At 43.6% G+C, this 19,667-nt stretch overlaps 3 protein-coding genes across 4 annotated transcripts; 1 reads left to right on the top strand and 2 right to left on the bottom strand.

Moving 5' to 3' along the window:
- Positions 1-1,346: 1,346 nt before the first annotated feature.
- Positions 1,347-3,056, bottom strand: polr2f (RNA polymerase II, I and III subunit F). Its single transcript, XM_076752662.1, has 5 exons — positions 2,918-3,056; positions 2,651-2,720; positions 2,372-2,502; positions 2,068-2,139; positions 1,347-1,900 (listed from the first exon to the last, which is right to left on the bottom strand). Exons 1-5 carry the CDS (start codon positions 2,935-2,937, stop codon positions 1,810-1,812), a joined length of 384 nt encoding a protein of 127 aa, XP_076608777.1. The 5' UTR covers positions 2,938-3,056; the 3' UTR covers positions 1,347-1,809.
- Positions 3,057-3,629: 573 nt separating this feature from the next.
- On the bottom strand, positions 3,630-10,007 carry LOC143333491 (MICAL-like protein 1). Of its 2 annotated transcripts, none has more exons than XM_076751535.1 (15): positions 9,765-10,007; positions 9,185-9,233; positions 8,854-8,995; positions 8,428-8,516; positions 8,173-8,315; positions 7,214-7,827; positions 7,043-7,088; positions 6,260-6,803; positions 5,924-6,049; positions 5,499-5,625; positions 5,277-5,367; positions 5,044-5,117; positions 4,485-4,599; positions 4,341-4,387; positions 3,630-4,147 (listed from the first exon to the last, which is right to left on the bottom strand). In XM_076751535.1, the coding sequence occupies exons 1-15, from the start codon at positions 9,905-9,907 to the stop codon at positions 4,023-4,025; spliced, it is 2,475 nt and encodes an 824-aa protein (XP_076607650.1). In that variant the 5' UTR covers positions 9,908-10,007; the 3' UTR covers positions 3,630-4,022. The 2 variants fall into 2 exon arrangements, with proteins under 2 accessions (XP_076607650.1, XP_076607651.1); XM_076751536.1 differs by having other exon boundaries at positions 3,907-4,147; positions 8,428-8,513.
- Positions 10,008-11,488: 1,481 nt separating this feature from the next.
- Positions 11,489-19,582, top strand: LOC143333529 (ADP-ribosylation factor-binding protein GGA1-like). Its single transcript, XM_076751587.1, has 17 exons — positions 11,489-11,549; positions 12,404-12,488; positions 13,144-13,219; positions 13,571-13,669; positions 13,777-13,900; positions 14,540-14,640; positions 14,813-14,893; positions 15,303-15,440; positions 15,525-15,606; positions 16,021-16,131; positions 16,229-16,381; positions 16,469-16,542; positions 16,718-16,905; positions 17,012-17,238; positions 17,342-17,511; positions 17,656-17,766; positions 18,213-19,582. Exons 1-17 carry the CDS (start codon positions 11,507-11,509, stop codon positions 18,321-18,323), a joined length of 1,974 nt encoding a protein of 657 aa, XP_076607702.1. The 5' UTR covers positions 11,489-11,506; the 3' UTR covers positions 18,324-19,582.
- The last annotated feature ends 85 nt before the right edge of the window (positions 19,583-19,667 follow it).

The following is a 19,667-nucleotide window of genomic DNA, read 5'->3' as shown; positions in this document are numbered from 1 at the left end:
CCTGATGGTGGCCTCCCTGTGGTTGGTGCTGCTGAGTGTCACATGGGCTGCACCATCGCCCCGTGAAAGGAGTGCAACCCTGAGGCGCTGTCTCCTCCAGTCAAAAGGCTCACAGATGAAAGCAGTTGTTCAGAAATGAATAACATGACTGTGGTAACGCATAGTTATGGATACCAGCGCAAACTGGCATCTCCCTGATGACAGGGGACAGGGGAAAACACGCTACTTCGTCCGTTTGTATCTTGGCTGTTTTATTATCCAGCTGCACTTTTATCAAGTGGGGTGTCTTTGTCATATACATATAATGCATATATACACTCATTAATTGAACAGATAGAATCCACCAATGCGTCTACCAGAGGCTTGAGTATCATCTACTGCTTCATCCACAACAGAGCTGTTAATCCTCTCATTCTCACAAACTTTCAGCCCCCCTGATGTTCCAGCATGCGCCAGCCCTCTTTCTGCCCAGGCAACAACTCATCTTCACTAAACAATACACTGACTGTTTGGCTGCTTTGTGCCTATGTGTTTGTCTGGGGGAGGAGGTAGGGGGCACAGAGACCGTCATGACAGTTACCACACTTCTCCACCTCTCGTCTTTAAGAAAGCTCCCAGAATGATAAGTCAGGGGGGAAGATAGGGTAGGAAATAACAAGTAACCATTTCTGAGGCAGTGCGGGTTGATTTTAGGACATCGTCCCTTGCTTATGACATCATTAACTAGTGTTTGATGCGGTGGATGTAGCAGGAATCAGCCATTCATTTTTTTTAAAGAAACCTCACCAATAAAAAAAATGTTGAATGTTTTCAAGCACAAACTGCTACCTGATATTCAACATGATAAGGAGTTAGTTGTGCAGCTGTCTGTGTATTTCAGTTTCAGCTGAACTGAACGATCTTCAGATGTGAAGTTATTTCATGTGGCGGTCTATTAATTATAATAAGGTATGTAGTCAATACTACTAAATCTAAAGCTGCAACAAATTCTCTGGCAGTTAATACTCAACACTGAGCTTTACCAACTTGGTATTAATCACAGGTTGTTGCACTGCGTTGCAGAAAATTTGCTATTTTTCCTTGTTGGAAGAATTGCTTATTTACTTCAAGGCTGAAAGATGATTTAGCAGTATGACACACTGTAGGTTCACGGAAACTGAACAGCACTCTTGCACTTCATTCACTTTACTTAGACTTCCCACTTACTCAGGTGTAAGTTACCTACTGCATAACTATATAATTATAGTTAAACTTTGGTGACAGGAATATAAACCCATAGCACAACTTCAAACTCATTGCATCTCTAATGGTTCACAGTTATTATGACTGTTATGAATGAGCCGTGGTCCTTTTATACAAAAGAGTTTATTAATAACAATAAAACACTAATCACCTCTCCTTCAAAAACAATAAATGGAATCATTACAATACAGGTAAGTAAATGTTTGACTTAAGTTACATTTCCCCCTTGTGGCTCTAAGTTGAAATGCAGCTGTAAAAATAAACAGTTCTGTAGATTCTAACTTGAGTCGTGTGGTGTGCAACGAGAATATCACCACCAACACACTCTTGATTTTAATGAGTCCTCTCGTGTCTGTTCAGTAGATTTTCTGTTTTCATATTTCACCAACTCACAGAGTCATCTGATGTGATGGGTGTTTTTGGATCAATCAAGGCATAAACAGCTGGGTGATAACTGCATCCAAATCAGGACTCTTCTGGGTTTGTGTAGCTGACTGACCTGAGACGATGGGGGGGGGGGGCTGAACCAGCATATATTGTTTTGCCAGTGCTGACTGGATAAGTTGTTTAATCAGTTATGATTAGCTCGTCACAGCCCCAGTCCTCATAACTCCCATCAGGAAGGTACCTGCGGATGATGATGGGGATCTTTCTGCTCCTGTCGCAGGAAACAAACAAAATTCAAGGTGAGACACTGGAAAGTACAGAGAAGCTCTAGAATACTGACCATCTCTTAAAATAATGACAAAAAGAAACTAAAAATGCAGTCATGATATGATTATATAAAGCATTACTGCTCATACAAACTGTGCAATTATCACTTACTTCAGTTCTTTCATAGCTATTTGCAAGGGGTCTGTTTCTCCCTCCAGCTCTACCATGACTGGAGCGCACATCCTGTTGGAGACAAGTCAGCAGATAGCAGACAAGGTGAGCTACCTTGACAACCCACAAAATACAAGTGGAGGAATGAGTCTCTGTCCTCACTGGCAGCACTTCCACCTCCATCATACATGGCCATAACAGAGTGAACATGGCAGGCAAGAGCGTGTAGGCAAGAATCAAAGGTCAGAGGCCAGATCTGAACCCAGGACACAGTTTGTAGGTCGACACATATGAAGACACTCACGCTATCTGGAGAGCTCGTGTCCCAAGCACCCTGGCCCTCTCGTATTTAGTCATGTATGGTGTTGTGATCCTCTTCTGGTTTGCCTGCTGCCCCTCTCCTGCGGGCAGGATCTGCACGTTTTCCTGGTCCTCCTGATCACAAGAACCAAAACAACAAAACAAAAAACAGGTTTGGACTAGATAAGACCAATAAAGATGGCATTTAAGTTACATACAAGCTAAATGTATGTTTAATCCAATTAGACAAGCCAATTCTCAAATAATTAAACGGTTAACTTACATCTTCAACGTTTTCCAGGTCATCTAATCCCTCATCCTCCTCGGCATCATCAAAATCTCCGTCGTCGAAGCTACAAAGTTGACATCCAAACAGTTATCACAGAGAAATCGGAACCAGAATAAATCTGTGATGGACAGTTCAGCTAGAGCTAACTGGCTAAACGCTAGCTAACGAGTTAGCTATAACGTTCACGTTAGCCCACGTTGTTATGACGTTACAGTAAATAACGCCATTTAATGTAACGTGTTAAAAGCTGTGTGTACTTACTTATCTTCGTTGTCGGACATGTTTTATGTTGAAGCTCGTACGTGTGAGCTCTTGGTATTACGAATTTTCAGAGACACTTATTATTGTCAATACGAGCCCACATGAACGTTCAAAACTTCCCATTTCCGGTGGATTGGTGCGTCGGGAAATGTTCCGGATGTTCAAGAAGACAGTTAGTTTTCCGTTCCGCTTGGATTGCACAAAGTATGCAGAACGTTAAAAGCAGTATTCTTGACTCTAACGTAATAAAATAAAAAGACTGTGACAAGGTCTGAATGTTACCTGTCAATTTATTGTTGAGTGGTGTTAGTGCATATTTAGTACTTCTTCCTACCCCCTTAATGTGAGTTAAACAAAATAGTGACAAACTCAGTTATGGTTGTTTAATGTAATATGTAATAACACAGCCAAGTGTCAGTACATACATTCCTCAACTTTGACCCCCAAGTATGTCTTTTCAAAAATGCTGCAGTACTTTTTTATTGAACAAAATGTTGGGCTTCAGGAGGCTCTTAACTGGAGATTACAGCCAGGATGAAATTATTGCATCACTTTTTTGTTTAACTCTTCAAGGATTTCCAAGTTCTGCTCTCCAGTGTTTCTCATGACATTTGAGCAAAAATAATCAAAGTGATACTGATAATGGAAATAACTTCTATACAGTATGAATGTTCATGTGTTTTCAGTGAATTTACACAGACAGCAGATCGCTAGCATTTCAAGAACAGTTGTTTAATCATAAAGCATACAATTCTTCTCCATAGACAAGACATAAAACTTTGCCAAATAAATATTCATCGCATACTTCAACTAATACAAGTCTGCAATACAATAAAAACAAAAACATAAATATTGATTACATATGAGAGATGAAGCAGGTAATGAAACACAGGAGAGAAAAAGTATTGACAACACTGGATCATTTGTGCTGGGAAAACGATTCATTCATTTTGTCTTTTTGCGACTGTGCTGCTCTTCAACAAAGTAATAAACCATTCTATGTTATGATCTTCTTCCACTTTTCCACAACACTTTGGACATCCTTATCATCTGAAAGCATGAATGAGTTCGCTGCCTATGAGAAGTCTGCAGTTGAGCTAGTACTTCAGCTCTTTTTGTCCATAGGGTTTTTGGTGCTCTCTGCTTTCTGGTGCAGCATCTTAAACATTTTGATGGGCTTGAACTTTCCTTTTGACTTCTTTAGTTCTTGTAGTCCTTCCTTCTGGAAGTCTGAGGAGAGATATCGCAGTAAGACATGGGTCACCATTTTCAAGAGAGTGAGCATTTTCTTGAGCATTTGTGAGTGTCAGAGAATCCGAGGCTGAACTTTCTCAGCCTTCTTCAAAAGCAGAGAGGAGAGTAAGACATGGACAGGAGAAGACACACAACAGTGTGACAAAAGGCCGGGAACTAATTTTCTCACCTTTGTTCTTCATCATAGCTTCCATAAGCATATCTTCTTCTCTTTCCCTAATCAGTAAAACACAGCTGCATTTATACATTTCAAAGCAAAAGCAAAAAAAAAAGAATGTGAAAGCACCATGTCTTGCTTCATGTCCCCGTGCACCTCTGCCTGTCCTGATCCAAGCTGCTGACGACCTGGTTCCTCTGCTCGATGATGGCGACCAGCTCGTCCGTCAGCTTCCGCTCTTGACCTCGATCCTCCTGACTCCAGTCGCTCTCTGAATGTGAAGACGACGGTGTACCAGATTTAACAAAACCCAACACTGCGCATCACTCCTTCGCACTGCATCACCACATTCAGGAAACTGCAACCAGTGAGGTTTCTGATTTCTTATTTGTTATTATCTTATGCAAAAACTCACAGAACTGTTTAAACCTGTGGAAAAAAAATCCATTAGAATGTCATATATAGTGTGTGTGTGTGTGTGTGTGTGTGTGTGTGTGTGTGTGTGATTTTAATTGTGAAGCTCTTTATACCCACATCAGAAGAGTGGTATAAGTAGGTGTGAAACTAGAAATGTTGGGCCTATAAATTATATGATTATATAAGTCCCCCAGGTTTCCCCACAAGAATGCTCCTGGTCACAGAGAAATCATGGTCATTATTGTCAGATAAAGTGGCCAAAAAAGTGACAAAGCGATGCACACAGTCACATGCTGACCTGGTTTATTAAGGAGACATCTGAGCTCATACTCCACGTCTGCCTGTCTCTCATCTAACTCCTGCTGCTTTGTCCTGGGGAGAGGCACAAAACAACACGTCTGTAAAATTAAGAAACCTCTCATCACAGATGTCACAAAAACCTTTTGGATGCAGAGTAAACTACCGTTAAAAATAATGGCACATACAAATCTTTACCAGAGCAAAATCGTTGTCCTGGTCTAATCTACTTACAGGTAAACCAGCTCTGTGTCTCTGCGTACCAGACTGTGTCTCTCCTGGATGAGAGAGAACCACTCCATCAGCATTTGTTCCTCCTCTGTATCTGAAATAAAAAAAAGGAGGGACCAGAGATATAAACATGCCGATCCCACAGTTAGCGTTCATGCACAGTGCATTCACACAAACAGTGATTTTAGTGATTTTATCTAGAACCAGAGGAACGATTCAGTGAACCATTCTTGCAGTCTCTCAGATTCCTCTCCAGCTCGACTCCTCTTTGTTCCAGAGCCTCCAGATGTTTATCCACTTCTCTCAGCTCCACCTGCAGGTTTTCTGCAGAAACATTCTGGTCTGTCTGCACCTGTCGAGCAACATGTAAGACTGAAACTCAAACACATCATTTCTGCAAAAGCAAGTGTGAAGTTAGGCCAGGACAATTTACATGTGGTCTGTAATGACTCAACTGGTGATGATCACCGTGTTTAAAACTGAACAATGCATCTAATCCTTCTGTCAAGATGAGAACATCGAGGCAAACTGAAAATATTCAGATTTTTGCCTTTTGGGAAAATGTGTCAACATGCATTTAGAACCATAAACATGACTCAAGTTATTTTTTTATTTGTTTGTTGCCTTTTGGTCTTGAAATCCAGCGGTACCTTTCTCTTGATGAGTGGGAAGCCATGTCCGGGGGCCGGGCCCCGGTGAGATGATGGAAGGGCCTGAAAAGTCTTCGATTTGGGAATCGCAGGTTTTTGGTCAGAAGGGTTCACTTTGCAGGCCAGCTGAAAATGACAAATAAAGCAGTTAATACCATATGATACATGACTGTTAAAGTCAGTGAAAACAAGGGCAGGCACTAATGTGAAACCTGCCTAACCTGTTTACATAGCATTACCATCCCACAAAAACATTCTTGTATGTGTCTGTGACTGCAATAGAAAACATCATGTTAGCTTTCACTAGTAAAAGTTAGCTTTTATCTTTATTCATACCTTACTCTGACATGATGTGACCTGATCACATTCATTCGTCTCTGTCGTGTCAACAGGCAGACGGTGGGCAGATGTGATAGCTGGCACAGAGAGGCTCCTGGGTAAAGTGTGACCCTGTGCTTCATCTGCGGTGGCATGAGACCCCTCTGCAGTCACATCTGATTGTGAACCTTCCGTGTTTCCAGTTTCATCCAAATCTGATATACCAACTTGACTAGCATCTCCAACCGGTTCACCTGAAGCAGCCACTGGGTTAGAAACTCCGCTCAGATGGCTACTGTTCCCTGAGCGGTTAGCTGACACTGAGGCCTGAGTTTGGTCTGCAGGCTCGGGTATAGCGTCCTCATCCACATCTTCTCCAAATGGATTGGGAGCAGGCACTTTGGATGTGTAGCCTGACCTCCGCAGGTTAGAGACAGATTTGGATCGAGGAGTGGGCACTGGAGCTGGAGCGGGAGGCAGCTGTGTCCATGGTCCGGGATGGATGATGGTCAACCATGGATGGTTGGTTTTCACTTTAGGGCTACCACTTTTTGGGCTGGTGCTAGGAGGCAGCAAGACAAGAAATGCTTTAAGGGATGACTCCACAACATTATTTGTTGTAATTGGATTTATGTTTAAACAATTGTTCTGATTATTGCCAATATTTCATACATTTGTAGCTGTGAGTCGCATACGTAAAACGAGTAAAAGAAAGACACAACATATTCAAGAGAAGGGCAGGAGACAGCTTGAGGTTTGTGCCAGAGGTAAGCAGAGAACAGTCTTGTTCTGCACACTTACATGTGAGGTGAGCTGGGTGAACATGTATTTTGGTTGGATGAACTGCCTGTGCAGAGAAGGAGAGAGGAAAACACAAATGGCTTCACAGAGAAGAGAAGGACATTGATATCAACACGCATGCAGTAGACAGAAATAAATGACTAACAATAAGATAAAGCATCCATCCATTACCTGCTGTGGGGGAGCTGTTCATGGTTTGGGAAGTTTTGGTCCTGGGTGCAGGAACAGGGACGAGCGTTCGTCTGGGTGCTGGAACCGGCCGACTACTTCCTTCGGTCACCTGTGCACAAGCTGAAGAGAGCTCAGAGGGCTCTTGAGTGTTTGTTCCTTCCTGCTGTATCTTACTGTTTGCCAGAATAGCTGCAGTTCCAACTTTCCCAGCTCCTTCGAGGGTCCCCTCTTTAACACTGGCCGGGGGGAGACAAGGAGGCAGGGGCTTCTTTACTTGGCTCTTCCATCCAACAGTGCAGTCTCTGTTTTCTCCGTCTTTCTCCTCTCTGCTCCTCTCCTGCCTTTCTTTCCCCTTTGTCTCTGCTGTTTTACAAACCAGTCTGTCCTGTGACTCTATTTTCTTAGTGTAATGAGGGACGCTGGTGATAGCCAATCCACCCTGAGAAAAATAACCGGCCTGAAGCGAACATTTGGGCCGATTCTCAGCGGACCCACTCTGCTGACTGAGGTCAGGACTTTTACTGTCTGTTGTGTGGTGAGTGCAGATCAAGGAGCCGGCATCACTTCCCTGTGTGTAAGACCCTGGTAGAAGAGTGCTGTGGCACACCGCGCACCTGAAAGATAAACATGAAATGTGTTGCTATAAAAACATCCTTAACACAAATTATCAGAGAAAAGTTAATCCCATTACTCTCCTGTACTGCTGTTTAAAAACACTTCTCTTCTTAGGCTGTTTGGCCAAGCTCAGTTACAGATTCCTGTGGCTATAATCAAATAATCATATATGAGTAGGGACGTCAAATACCATCAGAGTGGTCACTTGAAACGCATTTGAAACACATTCTTATGTGTGAACAGCAGTCTGTCTTAATCAGATCAACTCACAGTCTGGTTGAAAATCTGGACCCTAATAGAAAGAAAGTAACCAGCTGCTGTTGCCTTGTAAAGAGTGTTGTTACCTGAAACAGCGGCGATGGTAGATCTTTCCCTCAATCAAATGTCTCTGTATGAGGTGGACAGGCTTAAAACACAGACAGCACACTGTTCGTGGCCGTGTGTTGCATAAACGATCTTCTCTGCTGGTTTTGAGATCAGCCGAGCTCTGAAAAGAGAAGAGGAACCAGCGACGAAGCCTGTTAACCCAGCAGCAAAGAGCATGAGAAAACAGGCGTGTTGACCTTGGGAGTACATGTGCTTCAACTGCGAGCAATTACCTTATGGCGTTTCAGACCATCAGGAGTTTTATTCTTTGTGCGATGGTTTAAGACAGCGACATGTGATGACCTCAAACTGGCAAGACCTGCTGCAAAGTCAAGAGAACACGTGCAAATGGAAAACTTTAAGATGGAAATGTGCTGTCTTGCTTTGAGTAGAGGAGGGGTGTGGACCCAAAATACTGCTAGTAAAGTAGGTGAAAAAACAGAGGTGCCACTTAAAGCTAATTCCTCGCGGGGCATGAATTTGCATATCTTGTTAAGGGCCTGAAACAACACAGATATAATCCCAATAACCTGTCAGATGGCTTCAATGATCATGCACCTTCATAAAGTGCCTTTGAGCAAAACAATAAGCCTCTGCTTGCGGATTTCCTGCAACTAACTACAAATAAAAGTACATTCTGAAGAGCAGAAGAGACACACCATAAGACTTCCTGTTGAAGAAGTAGTAGAACTGAGAAACGTAGGTGATGACGCTCAAACAGTCCGGTGCCTTGCTGGAAACCATGTCGTTTGGGTCCAGCAACGCAGGGATGCCCAGCTTCATCTCTGCGATCCCAAAGGCCTACAGAGCAGGGCAGATAAACAGACTATGAGTGAAGTTAGGAAAGGGAGTTGTCTGAATACAGATTACCCAGAAGGTTTTTTTTCACAGTCTCTTGTGTAAGTAATGGTAAACAAACCCTAACCACAGCGCTGACAGAGACACGCTTGCATTTTGGCTTGTCTGAAAACACAAGAGGAAGTGACTCACCAGTTTGTTATTTTGATAAGCATTGTCTTTGGACAGGGAGCTGAAATCTCTGGAGCGAGGGCAGGAAAACAGAGAGATTGATTAAGTGATGATGAAAGGAGGCAAATCACCAAAACAATTGGTGAATGGTGGCGAACCAGACGCTCCACACACATACAGCACCGCACAACAAAATGCAGTTCAAAATCAAAGATTAGATGAGACAATTGAGGCTCATTTGCTGCACGTAAGAGGTAAAAACAAACCAACTAATCCCATTAAACTGGACAAGAAAAGGAGAGACAGAGAGGGATTAAGCAAAGGAGAGCAGATTAGTCCAAGACACAGTGTGCAGGTCCTGCTTAGATTAGACAGCACGTTAGTCAATCTGGAGCAGCCCCAGTCAAGACGACAATGAAATCTCAGCAGAGGACCCCAGAAACAGACGGGACAACGTGTTTATGATGTTAGCAATGGCTTTGTCATGCACCTGCAGATTAGGCCAGGGCCACTATATAAATAATGCACCTGACTGTCCTTGTTTGGCTGAACATGACTTTGCACAGGCAGCACAACTCTATGAAACTACTGGTGTACTTACATCAAGTCAGGTCGGTGCTTGTGGATGATGGCACAGAAGGCAAGTCCATCTCTGAATGAGGTTGACATGTTCTTTATTTCCACATTGGGGTAATAAGCGCACGAGACGCGGCACCACTCTCGTAAAGCCGTCGGTGATGCCATGTCTTGTGTGAGATTTGACGTGTGGACTGGGTAAGCATGGCACTTTATGAGTTAGAGGAGATCAAACAAAAATCTGCCCAGGTTTGGTTCTGTAGAGGAAACAGGAAACGAATACTTTTGCAACAACCGTTTTTTTTTTTTCCTCTGAAAACCTGCGGCCAAACTCGTGCATCGAGTAGGTGAAGCAGCAGGAAGGAAGTTTTTCCCCTGTCATGTTGCTTTGTCAAGTCAAAACGGAGGTGTCTGCGCATGTAAAGCGGTATAACATTGCTTCAGTGTCTCCAGCCACAACTTAACTCTCAAACGGTGTCCCTCACTCACGGCTGCACAGCACCACCTTTCACTACAAACCACCAACGAGCTTCTCAATAAAGTGAACTCTCGTCCAAACGTCTGTAGCGTCCCGATGACTCGTGGTCGATTTGATAGAAGGGGTGTGAATTAAAATCAAATCCCGTTACTTGCCGCAGTCCACCTTATTGTGCTCCACTCTCAGTGAAATGCACAATAGCTGCCGCTGGAGGGAGACACAGAGCTGCTGCTCCTCTATAATTAGGAAAGGGAGGTTTCTGGTTACAAGTTTATTTCACGGATACAGACTTGCCAGACTTTTTCTCTGCACTGCATCACAGTCAAACATAATAAATGATTTTTTTTAAATCAAAACTTGGTAATACATTAAAGCCTAATTAAAACTGGGCTTTAGCTCATTTGAATCCTTCCTCCCAGTTCGTGCCATTTTTGATAAATAAACACATGTCCTGGTATAAGAAATACTACTTTTTATGTGAGCATAGTCAGCTTAAAGCCACAATATTAACTTTGATTGGACAGCATACCCACTTGACAGTTCAGGAAGGATATTTTAAGTTATCAATAAAGTAAGCCATTGTTGAAAGACGTATTTCCGGTCAAACAAGTTAAATAAGATATAGCAGCATTAATATTTTGAGACATGAAAAAAAAAACTTGAGTGAAAATGCGACCCGTTTAGTGATAAAATGTTATAAAGCTATCACAGAGGGTGCTTTATCTCTATTTGTCCATGGAGATATATGATGGTTACCACAAAAATCAAACGGTCTGCTTTAATTTTGAAGATATTTTACATCCGGTGAGGTTGTGTTTTCTCACTTAACGCAGCCCCTAATGATAGAAATTGCTGTGCTCGAATGGTTATCCTATTTACGTTTACGCTTCATAATCTATAATTTGTGGCTAAAATTCAATATAGAATCATGTTTTCATGGACACTGGTGTTGACTTGGTATTTGAAATTGACAAAATAATTAGGATTAATTAGACATTAGTCTAAAAGATAACAATATCAATGTTTTATTATTATCATTATCATTTAGTGTACACCGGTGAGAGATTTCTTAATTTCCAAAAATATATGTATATCAAAAACATTTTAGACATACAAAAAAGGCAGAGAGCTTACATACTATATATAAGTTACGCTATTATACACAAACCTTAAAAATCCATTATGTTTTTAATTTGTAATTTCTATCCACTCTAGTTCTGTGTCTCTCCTGCTTCTACGTACCAGTGTGCACTCTCGCGAGACCCACACAACACATAAATCTCGCAGTGATGGCTGCGCCGCCCGATGCGGAGAGTTTGGAGTCTCGTATCAGTGAGTATTTCAAACTTATTCTACAGAGGTAGTTCCGATTGGAGACCTGAACACTCACAAGTCATTATCTGTGAGTTGTCGATGAGATGACAGCTCACCACAGCAGTGCGTGTCCGAGCAGAGGGGACTTTTGAGACCCTGCCGTCACATCCAGGATGCTAACGTAGCTCCGGAGCTGCTGTGCTTGCCAGCTGTCAACACACAACACAGTCAGGCGTAGCGTTAGCTTTACGGCACGATAGCTCGACGAGGAAACGCTGGTGGGCGACAAGATCAAGGCCCCCTCCCATTCTTAGTCACGGAGTTTGGATTATGGTGTCGGCAATGCTATGGCCTCGTGAGAAAGTTCTAGACGAGGCAGTGACACAGTGCGACTACCGACAGCAAGCTAGCTAACGTGACAGTTAGCGCGTGCACTGTGCACGGTGGCATGCTGGCGTTCCGTGGAAGAGACTTCATGAATTTTAATCATGGAGGCACCGGGGAAGCCTGTACGCTTTCTTAGGTGTTTTTATACGCAACATTTCTATGATGTCAAAGGTATTTTGGGTAGAATATTGCTGCTCACATTCAATATTAAATATAAAAGGGACAGTTACTGACACAGACTGAATGTTGAAACAGTGATCGACCAGGTAGAGATGTTCACTGTCACTGAATAATCTAAGAAAGATAAATAATCGTATAGTAATGTTACTTTTAATAGTAATGAAACCTGTGTAATTTAATATCATTGCTTTCCTGTAACCAAAATCTCAGAGATATTTGTTCTAAAATCAGAGTAGCAGTATTGATATATTGATATAATGCAGTAAAGTTGAAGTAACTGTCACCTCTGTTGTCTGACATTTCAGACAGAGCCACAAACCCACTGAACAGAGACACGGACTGGAGCAGCATCCACGCCTTCTGTGACCAGCTCAACAATGATTTGGAGGGGTGAGGAGACTGCGTTTTGTGCTTCGTGCCTCAGTGATGGTCTGGTTGATGCTGATTCAAGTTTAGAAATCCCAGAGACCCCATCTGTGGTAGTGGCCATCTTTTCTAGCAAAGAATGCCTTTGTATGTGTTGGTGTTGTGTGGTTGATGTTAAGCTTAGAGACGCACCGATCCGATACTGACTCAGATAGATGCATCATGTATTTGTGACAGTGAGACAGATCTTGGGGCCAGCCTATTCAGTTCAATTCTATGTTTACATCTACATGCCTGTTTGCACTGAACGTTTACACAGAATTTGAAATCCTAGTTAATTTTAGTATTTTTACCAAGTTATTGGTTTATACTACTTGTATGAATTGTGGTTTAATTTATCAAGTGTGATCATACTAGTTCAATGTTCGCATTTTGTTCCTCCTTGATGCAGTTGTATTTTATACTGGTATTTTAATTTCTGACCAATTTATTGCTGCATTTCAAAGGTTTACACCTGTAATTCCTGTTCATTTTGATTTCTTTGTATTACCAAGCATGATTATTTATTATTTTAAAACTATTTACAGCACACTTTACCACACTTGCATTTGCCCATATTCCGTCAGCTGCTGCATGCAGTGCTCTGGACACTGCAGTACTGTTGTGACTTGTGTTCCAGACCTCAGCTGGCCACCAGGCTCCTGGCCCACAAGATCCAGTCTCCACAGGAGTGGGAGGCCATGCAGGCCCTGCTGGTGAGTTCACATCTGAACCAGGATCTGTTGTAAGCTGCCCCAGCACTGGTGACCCTGGTTTTATTTTCTACCCCACTAATTGTACAGGATATATATGTTTGTTTACACTTGTACATTTTCTAATTTAAAGATGTTTTACTGCTATAAAGTTACAGCTCTTACAACAGAATCTGTTGATGGACTTCCAAAAACTGTTATACATCAAACCCTAAATCAGACGTAGTAAATTCTGTCAGTCTGTGTCCTCAAACCTGCATCCACCTTGACTGTTTGTTTAAATACATATGAAATAGTGTGAAGTGGCTTTTTTTTTTTTTTTACAGAATGATGTTGTTGATGTTGTTTTTCTAGGTTCTGGAGACGTGTATGAAAAACTGTGGGAAAAGGTTTCACAGTGAAGTGGGAAAGTTCCGTTTTCTCAATGAACTCATCAAAGTAGTTTCTCCAAAGGTGAGATTTTCAGAGTGTCTCTCCGTGTGCATATTTGTTTTTCAGACATGTCATTTATGTGTAAATAACATGGTTATTGTCCTCGACCCCCCCCCCCCCCCACTCAGTATCTGGGCTCACGATCACCAGAGCCAGTGAAAAAGAAGGTTTTGGAGTTGATCTATAGCTGGACTTTGGGGTTGCCTGATGAGGCCAAGATCTCAGATGCCTATCAGATGCTGAAGAAACAAGGTAAGAGGCTGATCTGCCATCACATGAAAGGAAAATACAACTTCAAAAGTTGTCAGAAGGCACTAAAGGTTGCAGTCAGAGGCCATGTTTGAGACTGCTGCATCATGCTGACCTCCCCAAATATATAAAGCAGTTTTCTCACTTAAACTCCAAACACTGTCTGTACAGTCAGGTCCAGACAATGCCCAGAGGTGCTCTCACTTAACTGAAATGCTTTGTTTGGTTTAAGCACGGGGTGGGGCCTGGGTAGAGCGGCAGGAGGAGGAGGTCTCATCTGTAATGATGACGGATTTTGTGTTGGTATCAGTAATACATGTATTTGGATGTACTGACAATGTCAGCGAAAGACTGGAAAGCAATATACAGGCAATCAGAAAAAAGCATGAAACAGCTGCAGTCCATGACATCAGCACGCCCACTCGCTGGCTGTGGAGCAGGGCAGCAGTGCATACACTGAAGGACAGAGTGTAAATACACTTTAAGGGATCGCTCCCACAGTGAAAACAGTATTGCCAAATCTAGTATATACCATCACACGGCCCAACCCTAGTGAGGGGTAAACAACTAGTAACCGCAGTGATGAGTAATGATCAGATACATTTCACTCTTGCTCTTGTTCTCTCTGTGTTTGGTAATCAGGTATTATTAAACAAGACCCAGAGCTGCCACCTGACAAACTGCTGAACCTTCCTCCACCCAGACCCAAGAATGCCATTTTTGAGGATGAGGAGAAGTCAAAAGTAAGGAAACAATCAGTTCTTTGAAGAGATGCTTTCCAGCATGAGAATAAATGTGACCTGAGCCCATTTCCCACTGACTGTGCGTGCGACGTGATTGTGCTTGTCTCTCTTTTGGGAGTTATGAACCCTGTTCACTCATTTTCTCCTTTGTGAACTCGGTCTGCTTTGTCAGATGTTGTCTCGCCTGTTGAACAGCTCACACCCTGAGGACCTTAAAGCTGCCAACAAACTCATCAAGGAAATGGTCCAAGAGGTAAACCTCTTTCTCTTTCCTCCTCCTTTTTCTAAATCGCAATTTTCTGTTATACATTAACTGCACCATAGTCGTGTGTGTGTGCGATTTTAAGGAAAGGGGTAAAATACCAGAGTCTGTCCTCACAGCAGAAACATTAACTGAATGAGGAAATGGCTCGGGTGCCCTGTGGGGTTTTGTGTGTCACTGGCAGAGTGATTCAGCAGGATTCCAGAGTAAATCTGTCCTGATTTCAGGGGCTCCAGAGCTGCTCTTTGTTCTTAAACCCAGACTTTTCTGATGGCCTCTCCCTGACCTTGCTGTAGTTATTTGGCTGTGTTGTTGTGTTTCTGTTGCGTGTTTTTGCCGCTTGCTTCATGTATGATCATCTCATACATGTGCGCGTGTTTGTGGTCGCACCCTGTTGCAGGACCAGAAGCGAGCAGAGAAGGTGTCGAAGCGGGTGAACGCCATTCAGGAGGTGAAGGAGAGCGTCACTCTGCTGACTCAGCTCCTGCAGGACTACGACAGCACCGGCAGCAATCAGAGCAATGCTGAGCTCATACAGGTGAGCTGAAAGAGAGCTGTAAAATAATGGTAAACCTGACAGGAAGTGGGTTTCAGGTATTTATGGTGTGTTTTGTGTGGTCAGGATCTGTACCAGCGCTGTGAGAAAATGAGACCTACACTGTTCAGACTGGCAAGTGATACAGAGGACAACGACGAGGCTCTGGGTGAGCGTTAGTTCTATTCATCTAAATGTCACATAAATTGATAAAAAAGAGGGACCGATGTCTCCTTGTGTCTTTGCTGCAGAAGTATTTTTTTCTCTATTAATCCTCATCAGGACAACCCCACAATTCATTGCATCATTCAGCTATTCAGGTGTTTTTCTTTCCTTTGCTGTGGAAGCATCAAACAGGACACTGAACTCAGGCTTCCTTGTTCTGTCAAAGCTGTGCCTGATAGGACAGCACCAGAGACACGGCCAGAATATAAATACAGAAAACACTGGAGCTGATAACTGACAGCTGATGCCAGTCTGTGTTAAATCGTTGTTTCCACACAGCGTGCTGCTCCTCGCGTCATCAGTTCGGACTGATCAACGCTGAAAACACTAAGGAGCATTTTCTCACGTCTTTCCACAGCGGAGATCCTGCAGGCCAACGACAGCCTGACTCACGTCATCAACCTGTACAAACAGCAGGTGAAGGGGGAGATCGTAAACGGCAACAACGCAGTGAACACGCAGAAACAGGGTGAGGCACCGAGCACGGAAATGTGTGTTTTAGAATTGTCTACAGAAAGCTTCATTCAGCAGTTGCTGTTTTTTTTTTTTGTCTTCCTTTCTCTCAGGAGGAGGGACGGCGCTATTAGATCTGTCTGGATTGGACACATCGCCGCAGTCACCTCCGTCCTTCCCAGAGTTTCCCACTCCCACAGACAGCCTCAACACCGCCACGCAAGAGATGGGCATCAGTCTCCTCGATGACGAGCTCATGTCACTCGGTAACAGCGTGTCGAACACCTCGTGAAGTGCATCTCAGGTTTAAAATGAAGGGAAAGAAAACTGAACGCTCTTTGTGCGTCTCGTAGGTTTAAGTGAAGGAACACACACCTCCAACCCTCCCTCACAGCCTGAGGACTCCACAGCCTGGGACTCCTTCCAGGTGAGCAGAGGGAGGATTCGTGGTGTCCACTGTGATGGTCTTGTGACAGTTTGTATGATTTACACTGAGTTTCTTTTTGAAATTGATGTTAATGGAGGTCATTACTCCTGATACTGCTCCGGTACATTCAGTGACTCATCTGTACTGCTATTCTCCTCTCACGGTCTGCTTCCAGTCCTCTGACAGCATAGATGCAGACATCCCAGCAGCACCCAGTCTCCTCCTGAGTCCGGACCCACCCTCCCACTCTCAGCCCCTTTCGTCTGGCTCCACCCCCGGGAACTCGGCTCTGGATGAGCTGGACCTGCTGGGAAAGACGCTGCTGCAGCAGTCCCTGCCTCCAGAGGGCCTGCAGGTCAAATGGTATTTAAATAGCACTGCTAAAACTGTGGGAAATGGTCTCAAGACAGCCCTCATATGTTCCAGGTTTTAGTTTGACAGGCTTGTGTGTTCATTTTTCTGCTTTTAGGGACAAGCAGCAGTGCAAACCAACTCTGAGGGATCTCCAGAGCAAGTCTGGGTCCAACGTTGCCCCGAACCCCATCCCAGCCTTCTCCGCTGAGCCTCCTGCACCTCTCAACTGTCAGCCCAGCCTTGGAGCGACGTTGCTGGACATGTCCCCGACTCACACCGAGACTCCTCCTCCAGACATCACCCTGACGGATGTTTTTGTACCGCTAGAATCCATTAAGCCCAGTAAGAGAACTGGATGGCTTTATTCCTCTGTCCACCTGGGAGTACAGATTTACGATTGGCTCTCACTCCTCTCTCTCCGTCTTTCTGTCCTGTCCCTCTCCAGGTAGTCTGTTACCTGTGACTGTGTTTGATGGACACAGTCTGCGGGTTCTCTTTCACTTTGCTCGCGACTCGCCTCCGTCTCGCCCTGATGTGCTGGTGGTGATCATCTCCATGCTGTCGTCCGCTCCTGTCCCCGTCACCAACATCAGCTTCCAGACCACGGCTCCGAAGGTCGGCAAGGCCGTTATCTCCCGTTTGATCGCTCTCGAGATGAGCTGTACATACAAGCGGGGTTCATCTTGCACAGATATAAGCACTGCAGCCGATTTACTGACTCAGTAAAGACTGTTGTTTGTTTTCTCTAATCAACTGCAGTCCATGGCAGTGAAGCTGCAGCCCCCGTCAGGAACAGAGCTCCCAGCTTTCAACCCCATCCTTCCTCCTGCTGCTGTCACACAGATCCTGCTGCTGGCAAACCCAAACAAGGTAAGATGAGATTTTGAACTGACTAGATGATAAACAAAAAGCATTCCTTTGCCTTTTGACTTAAACTACTCAAGCAGGACAGTAACCACAAATGTTATTTCACTTTCACTGCTGCATAAGAGCTTGAATAGCAGTGTTATGTGTCAGCCGACGTCCACAGCAAGAAATGGAAAGTCTCTGAAAGGAAATAATCCCTGGAAAAACATACCACGCTGCAGACTTTGTCACTTTACCGTCTTCATTATTATTTCAAGCTGCAGCTCGATTTGACACTGAGGTGCATGTTAGAAAAGTGAAAAACGAGATTAGCGCAGAGGCTGTCCGTCCAGCCGAGGCTCTCTGGATGTTTAACTGCGCATCAATCCACCTCTCCCATCCTCTCTGTGTGTGTGTGTGTGTGTGTGTGTGTGTGTGTGTGTGTGTGTGTGTGTGTGTGTGTTCCTCAGGAGAAAGTACAGCTGCAGTACACATTAACCTTCACCATGGGAGAGCAGGAGCACAGTGAGAGCGGCAGTCTAGAACACTTCCCTCCTCCGGAGACGTGGGGGAACCTATAGCATTTAGAAACAACCACAACACGACAGACTCTCTGCTTTCAGACTCGGCTTCCCCCCTAAACCAACTCTCCAACTCCACGCTCTGCATAAGCCTGTTTTTCCTTTTGCGATCACACTGTACTTTCTTTGATCGGTATTGATTGGTTTCCTTGGATTACGCTCATGCTCAGTCAGTGTAATGTGCGTATGCTTTGCTAAAACGAATCATGTGTGTTTAGGTCTAGTCTGCTTTATGTGGCTGCTTTTAAAACAAACCTGCAACTGCTTCCCCAAGCTTGTTGCAGTCTTGTCATCTTGTGTTTAACAGACGGAGCTACGAAGGAAGAAGACTACATCATATGTGTACATATTTGCTCGTTTGGTGTGCTTGATTTTTTTTTTTTTACTTTTCATTTTGTGTTTCCTCCTTCATCCACCCAGGACACAAAGTCGGTTTAAATCCATGATCAGTTGCATTTACCTCTGCATGCTCGGCCAACATGGGACACTGCTTGCAAAATCCAGCACACCAATAGAGAAGGAACATAGGCATTACATAGATGCACTTTGTCTTAGTTTGCAAAACAAAGCTGTACTTAATCAACTTTTGTGGTGTCTAGTTTGTGATGAGTGAATATTGCATCTTTTCTTTGGCGAAGACTGAGTCCACGTTTTGATTTGCACAGACTGTTTTTTTTTTTTCTCCTCATCTCGTGTGAACATCAGAGGTGTGTATCTGCCATATGTGCCTATTTTGCAGTTCTAACATTTAACTTCTCGTGTTTTGATGGATTGGGGTTTTTTTTTTCTCATGTTACATGTGAGTCACGTTGGGTCTGCAGTTTGTCTGAGACACACATCAGCTACATTATAACCTGAAATTCTTAATATATTCAAGGCATTTTCTGTAGAGTATAAGTTACATTTTGAGAAATCTTTCCTTCATCTCGTTTGAAATACTGCAGCATTTATTGGGTAAAACTGAATATGAAAAACTTGAGCACATGCAAACGGAGCTGCGCCCAGGTGCTCTGAGCACGGCGTGTCTCCAGCATGTTCATCTTGTTGCTGCAGTCTGCGATGCATGTCCGCCATGCTGAACACTTCCTCCTCCCCGCAGGCTCTCGATCACATTCCACTGCACTAATCTGATACAACTGCTTTGTAAATACCGACGATGGCAGTTCTGTTATGGACATTTGACGTGTGCAATGTGCAGGAGCATAACACTGGTAATATATTCCTAATGAGTAATAAAGTTTTTTTTTCTTGGTGACCTGAAGGCACGTTCATTTGTGTTGCAGATAAGTTTCGACTCCCACCGCATGAAAACTCCACAATGTCACTTAGCAAAAATCGAGACGG

The sequence above is a fragment of the Chaetodon auriga genome, chromosome 16, assembly GCF_051107435.1.
Source record: "Chaetodon auriga isolate fChaAug3 chromosome 16, fChaAug3.hap1, whole genome shotgun sequence".
Lineage (NCBI taxonomy): Eukaryota > Metazoa > Chordata > Actinopteri > Chaetodontiformes > Chaetodontidae > Chaetodon > Chaetodon auriga.
Note: the sequence above shows the minus strand (reverse complement) of the source record. Positions and strands in the feature narration are given on the sequence as shown.